Here is an 18,514-nt window from a genome sequence, read left to right as displayed (position 1 = left end):
AAAAAAGACAGAAATTTTAAACTTTTTATAAGTCTAAATTCGGCATGCAGTTTTATTAACCTAATAAAAACTAGCATAGAACAGTCTTCCGACTCGAAATTAATGCTTTTTTGCCTTAGTTATGATAGATTTTTTATTCGATCTCATAACAAAATTACAAACGGCAAGGATATACAAACTTTGGCTTCCCGAATATAGCTCAATTTTCTGGAATTGTTATTTTTTACAAATTTCTGGTAATATGAAAGTTTATTATCATACAAATCTTATAACAAATATTGTCATTATATTTCTTAATATTGTTTAAGATTTTTAAGGTAAAGCTGTGTAAAATTGTATTTAGCGTTGTGTCGTAAATATTTTAGAGAAATTACTATATGTACGTATCATTTTATTTATTATCTCTAATATCTTTGTAATAAAATTAATTTAAAATAATTAAATTTCACTACAAAATATGCAATAACTTATTTTCTAAAGTGTGTCTAGACATTCATTAATATTATTCCAACTTATTTATAATGCCCTTTTCCGACGGCGAACTGTCAAGCGATTGCTTTTGTATCCGTATCTGTGACTGAAAATGTATCTGCGATTGTTGCCATATTCAATTCCGTATCTGCAGCGGCGAGTATGTGTGTAACACCTTTATTAGTCGGCCATAATATTGATTTAGTCGAGCGCTGTCTGCTCAAGATAATTATTATAGGCCAATGAGTGTGTTAGTGTTAGTGGGTGCTATAGGGATCTATGTATGTGGGTGTGTGGGCACACACAAAACCATTACATATGTAAATACACAACCGCACACGGATACAGCTACAGATACAGATACATCTACAGAAACAGATACAAACAAGGCCCAGCTGAGATTGCAGGTTGCAATTGATTTAGCAGTCTGCGGACGGTGAAAATAATTCGCAACACACACGGATTAAATTTGCATTAGAACCTCTGGCAATTAGCGGATCTGGTCGAATGTTGGCCAGGATTCTCTGACAGCCACGCAAAGGCTTTGACTTTGGCTTAGCACTTAGAGCACAGAGCATGTCCTGCTTAAGTCGAGCATATCCTTTGTGTCCCAGAAGTGCCACAAGCATTTCCAGGTAGCATTCTTCGGCTACAATTGATTTTCAGCCATCTAATCTTTTCTTTAAGGAAATACATAATTGGATTTCTGGGATTTGTTTTTCAATTGCTTTCAGAGAGAGAGAAGCCGCCGACAACAATTCAAAATAGTGGAGATCGCAAAAAGCTGCGTCACTTTTATTTGTTTCGCTTAAAGTGCAGGAAATTGTCTGTAGCCCATTTAAAAATAAACAATAAAATAAATAATTAAGAAATACGCTTTCTGCGTTTAATTATAAACAAAAAGGCGAAGCCAACATTGTTGTGAAATGAATTTGCTCGCCAAGTCAGAGGCAGCAACTGAAAAATGGAATAATAAAACGCGCGTTACATAAACGCTCGAAATAAATATTAAACGCCCCAGTATTTTAATAAGTGAATCATTTTCAATGGCAGCAGCAACACGCGCAGCACAAATTAATAAAATAAATAAATGCCAAACTAGATTTTTATTTATTTGCGGTATTTATTTTTGGCCTCGCTCACAGAAATAAATCAAACTGGAAACAGAAACCAAAAGCAAAGACTTTCGACTCTGACTACTACTACAACATACTACCAAATATTAAATAAATCGAGAGGCGTCCATTAGTTGCAGGGGCGTGGCACATATAGCCATATATATATATATATATATTTATATGTATTTATAGTTGGTTTTAGAAATTTACACGACCCCCATTGTCCGAATGCGTGGTCAGGCATTTTAGCAGTCGCGCCTTTACTGTTTGCTCTTCGAATATCCATTTTATTTGTGTTTTTTGATCTGTGTATTTATATATTTTTATTTATTTAACATCGTTTTTTCAACAAGCATTCAAAACAAAAAATTGAGGAAAAAAAAAGAAACGCTTCTCGATTGTTTTTAGTATCTGATTTATTTTTTTATTTACTTTTAATGAGTCGCCACCCGCAGAGCGGAAATTTCGGATGCTGCCACTAAAAAGATTTCATTTCATTTATTTTCGCGGTTTTCTCATAGAACATTTTAGATTGATCTCAAAGTGTTTCCAAACAACAACAAAAGGGGGAATATTAAGCTAAATAAATATAGAAATATATGGAAATATATCTAGAAATATGTCAAATAAATATATTGATATCAAATGTTTATTTTGGGCTTTCCTTTTGATGATTGAAAATTCATTTAAATTAATTTCTAGATCTTAATATTTCTTTCTTTCGGTGGAGAATAGAATTCATTCTCCTTGTTCTCACTTGCTAAGATGTTTTACGTTTATTTTCCTTATAAAGTTGTATTCTTTTTTTATGGCACGCAAATGACAGACAGACAATGAACGCGTCAAAGGCGGCCGGCAGTTAAGTAAAAGCTGTAAAAGCGATAAAAAGAATAATGCATAAAAAAAGTTGCTTATAAACTTTCAGAGCTCCGGCTTAACCCCTAGTCGGTCGCCGGGGGTGGAGGCAATTACACTTCCTAGCAAGAGGAGAAGACCTGAGCCGAATTAAATTTATATATAAACGAATGGGAACTCTCTCGACTTATCTGCAGTTCACAGCTTCCAGTAAATATATATGTATATATTTAAATTTATCGCCTTGTGTCTTTTGTCTTCATTTTCGTCTGTCTTCCACATTCACATTCGAAATTGACTTATTAATTAATTTATGCAGACACGTTTTAGTTTTATTATTTTTAAATTTGTGTAATTTGCTTGTCGTACAAAACCTCGGGGAATTCGGGCATATTAGGCTTACCGAAAATAACTCTCAAATCAGGTGGATTTATCTACAATTCTAATGGATTACTGGGTAAATCGTAGTCGAAGTTGAGTTTTTATTATGTTTATCGTTTTGTTTCACAAGAAACTTTTGTTGCTGCTATTTTATTATGTCTTTGAGCATAAATTATTTAGCATTTTGTGTTTTTCTTTTCATTTTATATTGCTAAGAGATATTTGAATGTTTTTCTTATTTATATTTGCTAGCTAAATTTAACAATGTTTGTGATTTCGATTTTTATGTCCCATCGCTGGAATTTAAATAAATTAAATTTTATTAGTTAAAATTGACGAGAAATATGCCGCGCTCAATGGCAATAACAAACAAGATAGTTTTTGATTAATAAATGCTCCAGCCATCCAATGAATATACACAAAAAACTTTATGATGTAGCCAGCTGGCCAAGAGATGGATTTTATTATGATGATGGTTTCGGGGTTGTTCTTTGATATATATATCTCACAAAACACTTTTTGTATACACTTTTATTATTTTATTACGATGAGCATTATGATGAATACATGTGCCTAAGGGGGTCTGCATTCGCTGCGTTTATTGTGGCGTCATGCGTCCCCCAAAAAGAGTGGGGCATCAAGGGGTTAAGCCGGTTCATGGCTCAAACAATAGTTTATATATATTTTGTAGATGTTTTTCTTCTCCTTTTTTCTTATTCATTTTATTCATTCATTTGGACAATTGAAATGCTTTCATTTAGCTTTTTAAATGACCGCCTTGGGATGCTGTTTTTTGGTTGTCTTGAGCTTGTTATTGTTGGGCTCATTAGGTCGCCAGCCCCCCAAAGAGTTGTATAATTAGCTTCGACAGAAAACAGTCATATTTCAGGCTTTAAGCATTAGATACGTCCCAGAGCGTATCTGTCAGATAAATGCTATTTTTAAGCTCTATATTTGATTTTTAGCTCGACAGCCGACACACGCCACAAAAACTCTGAAAAACAGCTGATTGAAGACCCTAAAAAAAGGCTAATAGCAACAGAGAAATGAAAGATTCTGTCTTTTAAGATCGAAATGTATTAAAATTAAATTCAAACATTCGATTCTTTTTATTTCTTTTCTTTAACTCGTCGCCCCGCGTGTCTGTTTGTGTTTTTTGTGTTTTTTTCTTTTTATAACATTTGCGCATGCGCAAACTGCCAAACGAGCAAATTAATAATTAATGCAAATAAACACACAAAGCGACACGACCAAAAAAAAAACGAGCTGCTAAAAAAGATACGAGAAATAACACAAAAGAAGATACAAAATCAGAACGCACGTGTAACAGAGCTTTGATTAATAAAGTAACCATTTAAATAAATATTATTAATAACGCCACTTTCGGTGGCTATAAATAAGCACCAGAGGCAACGTTCGAATGTCTTGATAAATCTGAATGGCGATTTTTGGAATTTTGTGGCTGAACGGGATATATATTACGTATTATACTTGGGCAAATATATACATACGTATATAGAAAATATTATGGCTTTTCATTCATTTCCGTTGCAACCAGAAAAGTGGTCCGTGGAAATGGGTGAAATAAAAAGCACTTTGTCACCGTGACAAAGGTGAAAAATGCCTTCACATATAGTGGGGCTTACAATAAAACTATATAATTACGAATGTGGCTCAGCTGACCGACGAAAATACATTTCGTTGAGGTGGTGAGCGGGGTGGAAAATGGGAAAATACATGCAATGGGAGGAGGAGGCGTCTCTCTCTAAGAAAAGCCATTAATTAAAAACTATAAAAAATTACACGATCATATTTTATTGTATCCAACTTTGCTTCGTTTCTTCTCTTCTTTTTTTAATACTTTTTTTTTTGTTTTGTTGCCTTTATATACATTTTATATTTTAATTGCCGGTCTGGCAGCGCGGGAGTCATCAACGTAAAAGTTTTCCCACTTTTTATTATTATTTAAATTTCTGTGTAATTACAGCGAGGACTGTCGTTCCTTTGTCTTCGCTTTATGCATATGCGATTAAGTATATTGTATTCTCTTTTTTTTTGTATTATTATATTTTTTAAGGGAGGGGGCGGTTGCTATGGGGGAGTGGCAGCTGCCTTTAATGACCATGGCAGGCGTTGGCTTTCGATTGACATGAGCGCCTGCCGAGTGCCGACTGTATGATATATGTATTTATTAGTTCGCTATAAAGCTATAGCCTAAGCTCTGCCACACTTAATTGTTGGATTCAATTGAACTTTTTTATAATTCATCAGCGTATTAATTACAATTTACGTCTAATTACATGCAAGACGGTAGCCAGGTGCCTAATTAAAAGCCTTTCGAGGAACAATAATCACAAGTTAGACCACTTGGGGAATGTATAGCGGAAATATAAGTATTTTAAAGTATTAAAAGTTATATTTAAAAGGGTGGAAAGTATGACAAAAATTATAAAAACTAAACTAGCGCTTTTAAATCTTTCAAAATCTGAATAAAACTATTAAAATATATATATAAAGTGCTCGAAGAAATGCCCAGAAATTAAGTATATAAATTCGTATGATTTATAATCTCTATTATACTGAACAAAAGTATTTAAAATGTATATTAAAATGTCTAAAGAAATGCAAAAAAAAAATATATATAAGCTAATTTAAATAGAATACAAGTATTTTAAAACTATATAAAAAAAGCTCAAAGATATGCCAAAAAATATATAAATCTAGTTAGTCTACAAATATTTAAAATTATATTAAAAGACTCTTCAAATACCCCAATAAATATTAAAATTAATCCAGAATAATCACTATAATGACATATTGTTTAAATTCCATTTTAAAATTCCAACAAATTTCCAATCGCTGTAACCCCAATTGCAATGCAAAACTCATTTCCATTTGCACTTTATCTGACAGATTTATTATAACATATTTCAGGGCTTTTGAGTCAGCTGAATACACCACTCCCTGGTACATGGCCCCAGAATTATCGCTAATAAACCAATTTCATTATAAGCCGATGACATGAATCAGCCGTCGCAGCATCTGGCCCAGACATTTACAGAAATGAAAAATATAAAAAAACAAAATAAAAGTGTATAAGGAAAAGTCACACCCACCAATGGCTCCGCCATGTCTCTCTCCTGGTTAGTCATTCTTAATGCAAACTATAAATTTAGATTTTAATTTCGAATAATTATGCTCGTTTGCATAAGGTGGGGTGGTCCCTCTCGAGCAAACAAAGCCAAACAAAACAAAAGTCGGAATGTATCTTGTATCTGGTGCACATGCAAAAGAACAGTTCAAAGACCTGTTCGTTTTGGCAGCCAGAAAAAAAATGTATAAAATAAATTCAAATTAAACGGGGCAGGAAAATAATTACACAAATTCTAGACGTTCCCCAAGTAAATGTCAGAAAATAGTCGAGATTTTAGAGCACAAAAGTACAGAAAATGAATAATAATAATGGGCAAATGGCAATTAATCACTCACCAGAAAATGCATCGAGAGGGAAAAGATACTTCTCGGATATTCTGTGGGAACGTTTAAATTACATGCCCCTGACGCAGCATTTTGTGTTGCATTGTGCAACATTTTTAATAATAAATTAATATATTGTACATACAACTAAATAGTAGCAAATAGATGACACAAAGACCCCAAGCTCCGACTTCGACCAACTTTTCCGTCCCATTCATCGCACAACGAAGGTGACTCAGCTCACATAAATTTAATTATAGCCCGACGCGCAAAATTTATTTAGTTTTGCTCAGACCATTATAAAGTAGGCAAACACACACACACACACACTAATGGGTATAAAAATATTTAATTAATTATGGCTAGCGGGAAAGCCAAACATACGCATATATTCCTGGAAATGCGCTCACAAGACAAACTGTTGTTGTTTAGGCCACATAATTAAATAAATAAATACGAAAATAATGTCGACTAGGGCTGGGCTCAAAATCGAGTTCCCATTTCCCCCCCCCCCCAAAAGCGTGGCAATTTAAAAAATTAGCCAGCATTTAGTTTCCAATTTTTGTCGTGTGTTTCCGAAATGAGCGGCACACATTTGCGACTCATTTGAATTTATTGCTGCCGGTTGCTGCCGCTTGCTGCTGCTGCTGCTGCTGCTGCTGCTGCTGCTGCTGCTGCTGCTGTTGCGGTTGTAATTAATAAAGTAAATTTGACCTCACACAGATGCAGAGACAACTCGAGGCGACAATATAATGAATGAACGCCAGCGATGAGAACAGCGAAATAGAGGCATGACAAATGTTTCATTCTGCAATTAGCAGCAAACTTGCAGATACAGATACGGATGCCAAGCGAGTGTTGGATGCAAAATGCATATGCAAATGCTGATGCAGAGGCAGTTGCCGTTGCAGTAGCTGCTGCTGTTGCAGTTGCAGCAGTCTTGATAAATGTCTTTGACAGCGCAGAAAACAAACTGTGCAAATATTTGACAAAATACAACTATAAATATTGCTTAAGAATTAATGCGACGGCTGCCGCCGCGGCCCCTGGTAGTACAGCAAAATGTATCTGAAGCCAGTTGACAATTGAGGTCAATATAATGGGTTCTTTTTGCTAGTATCATAGCTCTTTAAGTAAAGTCGCAACATAATTCAAGGCACCTTTTCGGTTGCTATCAATTCCACCGCAATTGTGTGGCCTGCTGCTGTTTCTGGCAGACAAATAGACTTGTACAGTGACACCAAAAAGTGCGTGGCCCCGCTGACAACTGGCTGAGACGCTGGGCGCAACTGTGGCTTGCGGCCTGTCAATGGCACGACGGCAACATCTCAGCAGCAACAGCAGCAGCAACAGCAGCAACATCAGCAACAGCAACACCAAAAGCAACAGCAACAGAACCGACTGCACCGCAGAATCTGCGTCGTCGAGGAGTAACGGTGTCAATTGGGACGACCGCAGATACTCGCATCCATCAGATACAGGGCGTGGTCCACTGCAGGCCGAACCACAAACTTAGCGTCTATCTTTTGTTTAAGCACCATCTTTCTTCTGTTGACATTTCTGTACGCCGTTAAGTAAATATTGAATAGAAAATGTAGTCGTTGGGCAAATATTGTAAATACGATAGTTTTCTGAGTCTCTGATGTTTACCTGGAAAGACGGCGTCGAGCATACTTTGCACATGCATTTGCATTTTTTTTTTTTTGTGCACAGGTGTGTGTGTGTATCTCACGGATACGTTGCCTGCAAGACCTACTTGGCCATTTGCAGATGCTAAAAAAAAGGGCCCGGGCATGAGGAGATAAAATGGAAAAACATCTGCCCAATGCAGCTCAGCTATTAAAAATCAACTTTCAATGACTTTCCAAACAATTTCCACTGACTCCAGGCTAAGCGGGGAGCATTAAAAAACATAACAAAAAAATGAGGAAAAACATAATGCCCCATTCCAAAAGCAAAAAAAAATATATATATATATACAGACACAACTAATAAAACGCATAAATAACAGCAGAGGCAGCAAGAAGCAACTCAAAAGTAACATTAAAAACTAAAATGGAAACATATGTTTCGCCTTACAAATTATATATCCAATCGTAATAATTACACGCCACAGCAGAGAGGTCAAGAGAGGAGAGAATACACTGGGAAAATAGGGAATTTTGAAAGTAATTGATATTTGAAATTCTAAAAAAACGTTGAATAATAGTCATTAAGTTTAAGGAAATATTTAAAAAAGAGTATTCTAATTTTAGTCAGAGGCTTAAAACGCTGTGAAGGAATCATTTCCGACCCTATAAATCATATATATTCTTGATCAACATGAACAGCCGAGTCGATCTAGCTATTTTTTGGAGAAAAAATTTTTCGAAAATTTTAAAAAAAATTTTAAGGGTTAAAATTTGAAAAAAAAAATGGATGAAAAATTTAATTTTTCAAAAATTTTAATTGAGTATGCAGAATTATTAATCTAATAAAAACTAGCAGTAAACATCTTTCCGAATTAAAATTAATGTATTTTTGGCCTAGTTATGAGTATTTAAAGTTTGATTAAGTGAACAAATTTTCTTATAAAAATATGGAATATTTTAAGCTTTAATTTTTGATTAAAAACTATAATTGAATTGCAAAATTCGGCATCCCGAAGTTAGTTTTCTTTTTGCTTGATTTAAATAACCTTTTAGTGATGGGATTTATATTTATTACGATTTTCAATAGGTTTTTTGAAAGCAATACTTTTCAATAATATTTAATATAAATATCTCTGTATCAAATAAATTCTTAAATATAATTTCAAGTATCCAAATTGAATCCCAGTGTATTCCATATGATTCGATTTGGGAAGATCCTCACACCCCGCCGCCACACCGACTCTCCTTTGTTCCCTACTTTGCTGGCCAAGCGGGGGTGCAACGAAAAGAACAATTGCAGCAGGGAGAGGCAAGGAAAGGAGAACAACAACAAGAGGAAGGGAATAAAACACAAACGAAGCAGATGAAGAGGAATGGCTAAATTAAGAAATGCAGTGCAGAGGGAGAATAAATAAATGAAGAAAAAAAGAAAGGGAATTTGTTCTACGGCAAATGTACACAAAGTAATAAATATTGATGTGCGCGAGAGACGAGGAGAGAGAGGAGCAGGAGATGAACAAAAAAAAAAAGTAAAAAAATAAAAATAAGAAAAATAAAGAGAGAGGAACGAACATTCCGTTTACATGTGTTCTCCTCGCTGCCGGCAGCAGCAGCAGCACACAAGATACAAGATACATTTAATAATTCACAGATGCATTTCCAGCAGATGTGTTAAAATTCGTAGAGTAATAAAATAACAAATCAAATGCAGGAAAAAGGCAACTTCAAAGGCCCATTCCCATTCCCAATACCCATTCCCAATACCATACCCATTCCATTACCATTTCCAATACTCTGTTTACAGACGCGACTCGGCCCGTCGAGATAAACAAACAAGGCAGAGCCATTAGATGATCCGGAGATGGACCTGGTAGGGATTCCACAGGAGTTGCATCTCTATATATCTCTGCACTCGATTTCACTCGCTTTCCTGGCTAATTTCACGCCGAATTATCCGCATGCCAAAGGATGCACAAAAGGACTCAAGCGGCTGGCTGGCTGGCGAAAAGGAAAACCACATGAAGTGTGGCAGTGCCTCGGTGCAATCGAACCTTTCCAGCAAATTGCATTCGCATAAAGAAGAAACTGCAGTTGCATTTGCACTCAGGCCTCAAGTGGGCGGATAAATGGGTGGCAAATGGGCGGAAATTTAGCTAGTGGGTGGATGTTGGAAAAGCGCCACTATTAAGTGCCAAAGTGGAACCAAAAGAGGAAAGAGTTTTCCTTTTTTTTTTTTTGTAAGTTGATTGCCAAATTAGAGGCGTTTTAGGTAGGCTTTCCTTCTTTTTTTTACGCATTCCCTGTCGCAATATGTGGCTGTCATTATACTGGCGATGAGGGTTTGATGATTCACTAGGAGTTTTTTTGAAGGAAAGTAGGTGAAAATTGGTAGAAAAATACACAAAAATAAAATTCTTATACCTTAAGATAGTAATTATTAAAATTTAAGTAAACATTTTAGATGATTTTTAGCTCTTTTAAAATATACTTTGCCTTGGTACTTATTTTATAGATTATTATTGTATATATAAAGTACTAAAAACAAAAATATTTTACTTAATTGTCTCACAAAAATTACACAAATTTATCGCTTTTCCTAAGCACTTATTTATTGAAGTACACTTACTCAAGATTGCAATTACTTTTGGCATACTTATTGATGATTATTATGGCTAGGCAACAGTTTTTTTTTGTTGCTTTCTGTGTTTAAGTACTGTCAAATTATAACACATTATAATGCCATTTGAGGGTGGTGGTGAAACTACCAAATGTACAAAGATAATTTTCTTTAATTTTGGTTTGTGTTGCTCCCTTTTTGTGAGTGAGTGCCCCTAATTGTTCCACAGGCAACAGTATCTGCAAGATGCACGTATCTGTAAATGTATCTGTAGCTTCGGCTGCTGCTGTTGCTGCTGCTGCTGCTGCTGTCGTATCTCCTGGTTATAAATATTGTATCTCTGGCCCAAGACGACTCTCAGAGATACACGTTGTAGCCGTGTTTGTCCGCTTGTAATTGCGTAAACAGACTCGTACATATTTTATTTTATATTTTATTGTTTCGCTCCGCTGCGCTGCGCCATAAGGGCAGATACCTATAATTTTCTTGTGTCTTTCCTACAATGAAAACACACCGAGGCAACAGCAGCAGCAGCAGCAGCAGCAGAAACTCAAACTCAAACTCAAACTCAAGCTGAAACTGAAACTGAAACTGAGGCAGAAACAGGCTATGGCAATAATAATCATTATTATCATCATCATTATCATCGTCATCGTTGTAGTCGTCATAAAGACAACAGTCGCGACTGCACTAACGATGGAAAACTCAGTGTGTGTGTGTGTGTGTGTGTATAGCCCACAATAAATGCGGAATAAATAAATAGTGTAACAAAAGGCAGCCAAATAAATGGAAATATAACAAAACTTAACGCAAGAAAAACAAGCGAAGGAACACAGCTGAAACATTAAGTGAAAACGGAAGGAATGGGGGCAGGAGTGCATAGGAAAGTTTCCAAAACTGCCTAGGGTCATAAAATATATAAATATATATCTCTCTTTTTAATAATATATATATCAAGTAACTATTTCAGTCAGGGGTAAAGTCATTCTCAGAGGGTACAAGGTTCTCTAATACATATACAAACACTATCCAATAAACAATTACGATAACAAATCACATGGCAAATGTTTTCTCCCCTCTCCTTCATAAACAAACCAATCTGATACTAAACCTATACTATATACCAATTAGCCAAATATATTTCTATAATTACCCCTTGAGGCAAGTGCACGGACTTGGGCCATGATTCGATGGCCATTGAAAAACCCAGATATATACACACGGGGTCATAAAAATTCTATTGTCCCCCCGTATAACTTAATCGTTTTTCCCCTACCTTTTTTTTTTGCAATTTTTTTAATTTCTTTATTTAAACAATCACCGTCGGGGTGTAAATACAAAGATGATTTGACCAAAATCGGTCGAGTCACTGCGTCACAAGTCCCCACGAGTCATTTGGCTAACTTTATCAGTCTTTAATATAAGAACTACAAGAGCACTGATCACGTAGCGCCAATTTGCAGAGAATTAAAAATAAAATAAAGAAACGAAATAGGAATAGGAATAGGAATAAAAAAAAAGCATGAGCCTCGTTGGGGAAATCTTATCAGGGAAATTACCAAAGCCAAGAGCTGGCATCGACGCGACTTAAGATTACAAAATTGTTATTATGATTATATTGTTGTATTATTTGCGCCACGATAAGATCTATGTGGGTTTATGGCCCGCTCGGGTCTGGCCATAAAATAAATTACTTATTTATTTCAAGTGTGGAACGGTCGACCCGGCTGCTTTTTTTGTTTTTGTTTTTCTTTTATATAACCTGGACAAGAAGAATTGCTGCAACGTTTATGGGCCCAAAATGCTACAAACTACAAAGTAAAGAAATTATCGAAATTGCCTCGTAAATTATAGAATTCACATATAATTCAGGCGTCCAAAAGTGCCGACCCGTCTTACGAAATCCTTTAATCTTTCAAATGGAAAATGCCCCTTTATGATAAGAGTTTCCCATTGGCTACCGACTCCCCAATCCCCTCTCCTGGGGTGGCCAACGATCGGTTGGGTTAATGTAAAACCAGCGGATATAAATTTGATTTATTTCCCGGCCACCGGTTCGAATCAATCAAAGACCTCTAATGAGCTACGGACCGCACAGGAAACAGCCGATGACATTTGGCTTAAGTTTGGTTCAAACAACATCAAGAAAACTATATAAATAAGGAAAGATTCACACGCTCAAGGAAAAAAACAACAGCGGAGAAGTAAAAAAGAAAACCATTTCCGAGAGAGTTCAAGCAACCTGCTTTGCATAAAACCAACCAAAAAGAACTCACCAAAAGAGATGGAGATACCCATGGAGCAATTATGACTAACGCCCGAAACAAAGAGATACCAGGGAGGGGGAAAATTTGGGGGGGGGGAAATCAAGGAAAGGGGAACCCAGACCCTTGGCTGTCAAAGAACTTTCAGCACTCGGCAATTTTCAGTAATATTCTGCTTGCAAAAACACAATTCGCAAACGCACAAAAGAAAAAGGCAAGGCAAATACAAGGAAAAGTCAAGGAACTCGCACAAAAATTTGCAGGGAAAATGAGGGGGGGAGATGATGGTAGGGAAAACCCTCTTGAATTTGAGTTTCTTGTGACTTTTCCTGACTGCTGGGTTTCCCCAACGCTGCGTGTGTGTCTCCGCATCTCTCTCTCTCTTTCTCTGGCATGCTCTCCTCTTCTATGAATGAAAATGCGATGAAAATGCCTTGGAGTGGGGTAACGGAGGGTTTGGAGAAAACTCGAAGAGAGAACACACTCTCAGAATTGACTGAGGAAAAGTTGGACTCTATTAAGTAACAGGCTTCCAGCTTCATCGTCCTTCTGCTTGGGTCAGGGACTTCCCCCCCCTGGTGACGTCGTCAAATTTTTGGTGGTTTTTGTGGACTAAGGAAAAGTAAAAGAAAATGAGGGGGGGGTATGTCTCACACTCTGCGCTTTTACTGCCGTCTATTTCTTCTTGATTTTATTTCTCATTTCATTTCAATAAATTAACAAAGGAACAGTAAATTGTGCGAGCAAGAAGCTGCAAATAATATGAGAAAATCAGCCATCCAAGGGTTTTTTGCTCTCTATCTCTAATTCATTTTCCACGCATAAATATGCAGGCAACTTGCCCTGGAAATGTATCTTAATATATATATTTACAACTTACAGAGGGAGAAAATGTTATATATTACAAAGATTTGATTAGAAAACTTAGAAAATATTACATTTCTCAGCTAAAGCTACTTGAAACGTTTGCTTTTTATAGTAAATACTATACTTCATTCATTTGTTATTACGAATTTCTTAGAAATAAATATGATTTAGATTGTTTATAGTCGCACAAATCATTTCCATGAATGATTATTTGCTTAGTGTACACTCAGAGTTTCATATTCATGAGGCACCCATTGAATATATGGTCTTATTTACATAAATTCAGAGTTTTATATAAACAATTCGAGTGCAAAAGTAATGCCAACTCAAGAATAATGCTCAATGTCATACATTAAGTGTTTATAAACAAAAAAAATGGAGAAAAAACATAGCAAAAGTGAGGGAAAATCAGAGTCGCATTAGTTGCAATTATGGAAAATCAGATGCACGAGACGAAACAAATCAAATATTTGTGCGACTTTTGTTTGCCTTGCCATCAATTTTTGCCAATTGTTTATAATTTTGTTGATCTTCTCTCTCCCTCTCTGTTGCTCTTTGTCTCTTCTGTGTGTGTGTGTGTGTGCGTGTGTGTGTGTGCGTGCATTGTGCAATTTTCGTCATTAGCATTAAATGTTGTTGAATTATTTTTCAAGTCGCTGACGCACTTAATGTCGCGACCTCCGCTCCGCTCTCCTCAATGCCCTCGTGTTGGTTTTTCTTATACAAATAGTAAATCAGCTTTAATTTGCAATCTAATAGAAATAACAACGAATAAGGTAAATGCGGCCTGCGGTAAATGCAAAAGATTTCGTTAATATGCATGCACCCTGCACCCTGCACCCTGCAACCGAGCAAACGCGCTTTTCCAGACGAACGATAAATAAATAAGTGAGCGAGGCACACGCGGCGTATGCGCATTATGCAAAGACGACAAAGAAAAGGTAGAAAAAGGGGGGTCATTGGGGTCAAGACAACGAACAGGGAAATGGAACTCGATTTGAAAACTCTCCATGCTTGGCTGACTTTTTTCTTTTCCACTCTAAAGCTCTGCGTTTGAATTCTATCAAGAATCTATCTATCATATAAAAATAATCCCCTTCTCTCTCTCTCTATAATATATATACATATATTAATTACTTTGTCTGTGCAATTATTTATTAATATTTATGATCGTGCTTCTGTTACTTTGTATCTGATTTGAATTTAATGATCTAATTTATTCTTTAGATCTGTGTCATATATATTTGCATGTAAGTGGGACTTAAAGCCGTAAATATTAGTCACATGGTCAACTTTGATGATTTCATGATTTTAGCAAATAAACTCTGCATTTATTACTCATTATTAAAAAAACAAAATCTAGGTATTGTTCATTGTTAGTTATTTGGGTAAATTGCATCATAAAAATATTTAAATCTAAACAATTTGATCATTTTATATATGTAAACATCATTGGCCCTATTTCAAAAGATATTTTGGGTTTTCTTTTCCGCTTCTGGGAAAAATCAATTAGTTATAAAGACAGTTTGAAGCAAATGTATGCAAAATTGTAAATTTATTAATTAACCCTAATCTATTTGGTGAATAATAATTATGATCATAAGATGTCTGTGTCTTGGGTAAGATTTAAGGGAATAAATTGGAATTAATAACAGTCCTAGAAACCATGTTTAACAGAAAGGAATTCTATTACAGAATTTTATACTAATATACTATTTTGTTAATTAAAAAAGTATTTAATATTTGGAGGTTTATCTTAAATTCATATTAAACATTAAATTCATAGTAAACAAATCAAAAAAGTTCACTCACCCTCTCTTCTTCGCGTATCATTTCGGCAATTTCTGGCTTAATTTCCATATCATCATGATGGGATCCCACTGACGAGGCAGAGGCACTGCCTCCTGCCCCAGCTCCTCCACTCGGTGCACTAGCTCCTGATCCTGCTCCCGAACCAGCTCCTGATCCTGATCCTGCTCCTGCAGCCGCTGCTGCCAAAGCACTGGCCATGGCATGGGAATGAGCCAGCTGATGTTGTGCCGCCAATTGCTGTGCGGCAGCAGCGGCGGCATGATGATGCATGGCAGGTGGAGGTGGTGGCACAACGGCGGCATGATGAGCGGCAGCTGCCACAGCGGCAACCATATGCGGTGGCAGAGCAGACTGAGCGGCCACTCCACCGGGTGGAGAGTGCATGGCAGCCGAAGTGTTGCCATTACTATGACCCGATGAAGGTGGCGGCGAAGAGCAGTTCCGCTGAGATCCTCCAGCGGAGGAGCCGCCACCATTGCCACCCGACAGGGACTGAGGATTGGGCGAGGCGAAGGGATTGCGTACGATCGTTGATGTGGTCATGGCCAGCGGTTGGTTGCTCTGATGATTCTGGCCGGGAGTTGAGGTGGAGCCCCGCTCCGAGACCTCCGACTCACCGCCCTGCAGCGAGGGACTGGGCGTGGCATAGCTACCATCCCGAGAGCGCTTTCTTTGCCTCTTATTCAGATCCAAAGCGACATCGTGCAGCAGACGTGGTCTTTTGGCCTTGAGTTCATCATCGGGATCAAGATCTTCATGCTGTCGCAATATGGCAGTTGCTGCTGCTGCCAGTTCCTCGTCATCATCATCATCGTAGACGGACATGGGATGAGCAGATGCTCCACCATCTCCACGACCCGCACTAACCTCCGCCAGACCCCTGATTTTCAGGGTTTCAGCCACCTTGAGTAAAGGATTTATTTGATCCTGGCAGACATTGATCTCACCCTTGTACATAAACTCCACCAGAGCCTTTAGATCCGACCAGTTTACATCTCTCATGATGATAATGGGATGCTGGCAGGGATTATCGTAGAACAAGGCCTGGAAATAGGGTGAGCAGGCGGAGAGAACCATCTTATGAGCCTTAATTGACTGACCCTCGCAGGATAAGGTGACATCCACAAAGGATTCACTCTGCAGCAGCTCATCAAAGACATTGGTCAGGTTGGATTGATAGTTGTTCCAGCGTAGACAGAACTGTTGGTTATCCCCAACTCCACTGGGAGGAGGTAGTTTCCTTCGCGGGGCCTTCAACTCGGGGCTACTCTTGATCTTGGCCTCCACGGGAGGCGATGATAATGTCTGACCAAACTCAAAGAGCGATGATCCCGATAGCTTGAGGCTCTGCTGCTGTTGAGGCTGTGGTGAGACGGGCAGAGAGCGGGATTTCTTGGCCTCCAGGCGAAGACGCAACTCTGGATCATCGGGATCACGGAGACCCACCACCTCGCTGGAGGTCAGTGGTCGTGGTGGCGGTGTCAGAGGTTGATCATTCTCCAGACTTGACTTTGGTTTCACCAGGACTGTGTCTGCCACATCTGAATCCTTTTCCGTGGACTTGATTACACCCGTATCGGGTAGGTCCTTTTCTGTGTGAGGATCTGCCTCTTTGGGGTCCTCAAAAGTGGTGGTTTCCACTTCTCTCTCTGGCGAGGATCTACGATCACTTTCCACCGAGTCTTCGATTAGAGGTTCTGTTACCATTTTGGGCTCCTCAACGGTGGGCATTGTGTAATCATTTGCCTCAAATTGATCTCCTTCATATTCCGACTTCATTTCGAAGTCCATTAATTGTTTGGTCATGTCCATGGTTCTGGGATATGGTTTCCGTTTCAATCTGATCAAGTGAAGGTATCTCTAGCGGATCCCTAACACATTTTTAATCATGCGAGAGAACTTTTCCGGGGAGCAGTTCAAGCGCTGGAAAAGAGAATAAATTTTCACATGATTCTCAAACACAATTAAAAATACAAAATTCATATATGTAGATACTTGGAGGAGGCTAATTCAAAGGAAACTATAAACTGGCACATTTTCGCACATTTATCCCATCATCTATCAGTTTAAATTAAAAAATATTTCAATGAGAATTTGAATTCTTTTGTAATTAAAACCTAAATGTTTACCTGCATAAATTTATTATTTTTCTTCGGTTCTTAAAATTCTTATGTGTACTTGGGGAAAGGAAATCTTTCTCAATAAATTTATAGAAATGAGTTTGCTTTCTTGGCATGCTTAACCCCATTTGTAAATTAAAAAAGAAGGAAATGAGTAATTTAGCTAGAGAAAATAAACAAAGCTTCTCTAAGGAAAAAAGATTACTAATATATTGCGTATTATTTGCATCACTTAATTGAATATATTATTCGGTTGTATCTACTTAATATCTTTGCAAGTATTTCATGTTCACTCTTAGTCATAACTCTATTAAATAAGCCTATTAATCTTGCCCCTCCTCCTCCTCCTCCTCCTCTGTGTTGCTGAGTCGAAAATTTCCATGAATTTCTATTAATTTATGTTTAGTATTTCCCTCCACAATCCACCGCACCACCGAACCCTGCCTTCTGGCACCACCCACCCATCCACCCATGGCCAGAAATGTGCTTTATTAGCTAAAAGCTAAGCACACATTTATTTATGTTTAATTTGGCTTAATTTATATTACTGAGCTGCAATTATTTGTAGGCTCTCCTCCACCCTCCATTGTATTTATACACATCTATGCGAATGAATATATATATCTTTATGTATATTTATATATAGATTGTATGTAGTAATTGTGTGCGCTATTATTGCTTATTTTGTATTGTTGTGTGTCTCTGCTGGATCTACTTGCATGCGCACATCGCCCATCTATAGATTTATATTTAATTAAATATTATTATTTATGGCAGCGCTGAGAGGGAGAGAGCCAAAAGTAATTATATTTATTTAAATATTTTGTATAATTTTAATTTATGAGTGTGCCTCGAGGGGTAGGGTGGGTGGTAGGAGGTTTATTTGGTTGAGCTCTCGCAC

At 37.2% G+C, this 18,514-nt stretch overlaps 1 protein-coding gene across 5 annotated transcripts in view; it reads right to left on the bottom strand.

Moving 5' to 3' along the window:
* bab2 (bric a brac 2) overlaps nucleotides 1-18,514 on the bottom strand; it is a 32,713-nt gene that overhangs the window by 11,731 nt on the left and 2,468 nt on the right. For 2 of the 5 annotated variants that reach the window (XM_086829778.1, XM_086829780.1), the window contains exons 1-3: nucleotides 17,623-17,733; nucleotides 17,489-17,551; nucleotides 15,494-17,416 (exon numbers count right to left, since the gene is read on the bottom strand). In XM_086829778.1, coding sequence (XP_086685904.1) covers nucleotides 15,494-17,305 — 1,812 coding nt within the window. In that variant the 5' untranslated portion in view covers nucleotides 17,306-17,416; nucleotides 17,489-17,551; nucleotides 17,623-17,733. Of the gene's footprint in view, nucleotides 1-15,493; nucleotides 17,417-17,488; nucleotides 17,552-17,622; nucleotides 17,742-18,514 lie in introns of those variants that run through there. The other 3 variants (XM_020945769.2, XM_086829779.1, XM_020945768.2) reach the window with 2 other exon arrangements.

This window comes from Drosophila serrata, unplaced genomic scaffold, assembly GCF_035046125.1.
Source record: "Drosophila serrata isolate PLE 108 unplaced genomic scaffold, ASM3504612v1 contig_217, whole genome shotgun sequence".
NCBI lineage: Eukaryota > Metazoa > Arthropoda > Insecta > Diptera > Drosophilidae > Drosophila > Drosophila serrata.
This window is presented reverse-complemented; position numbering and strand designations above follow the sequence as displayed.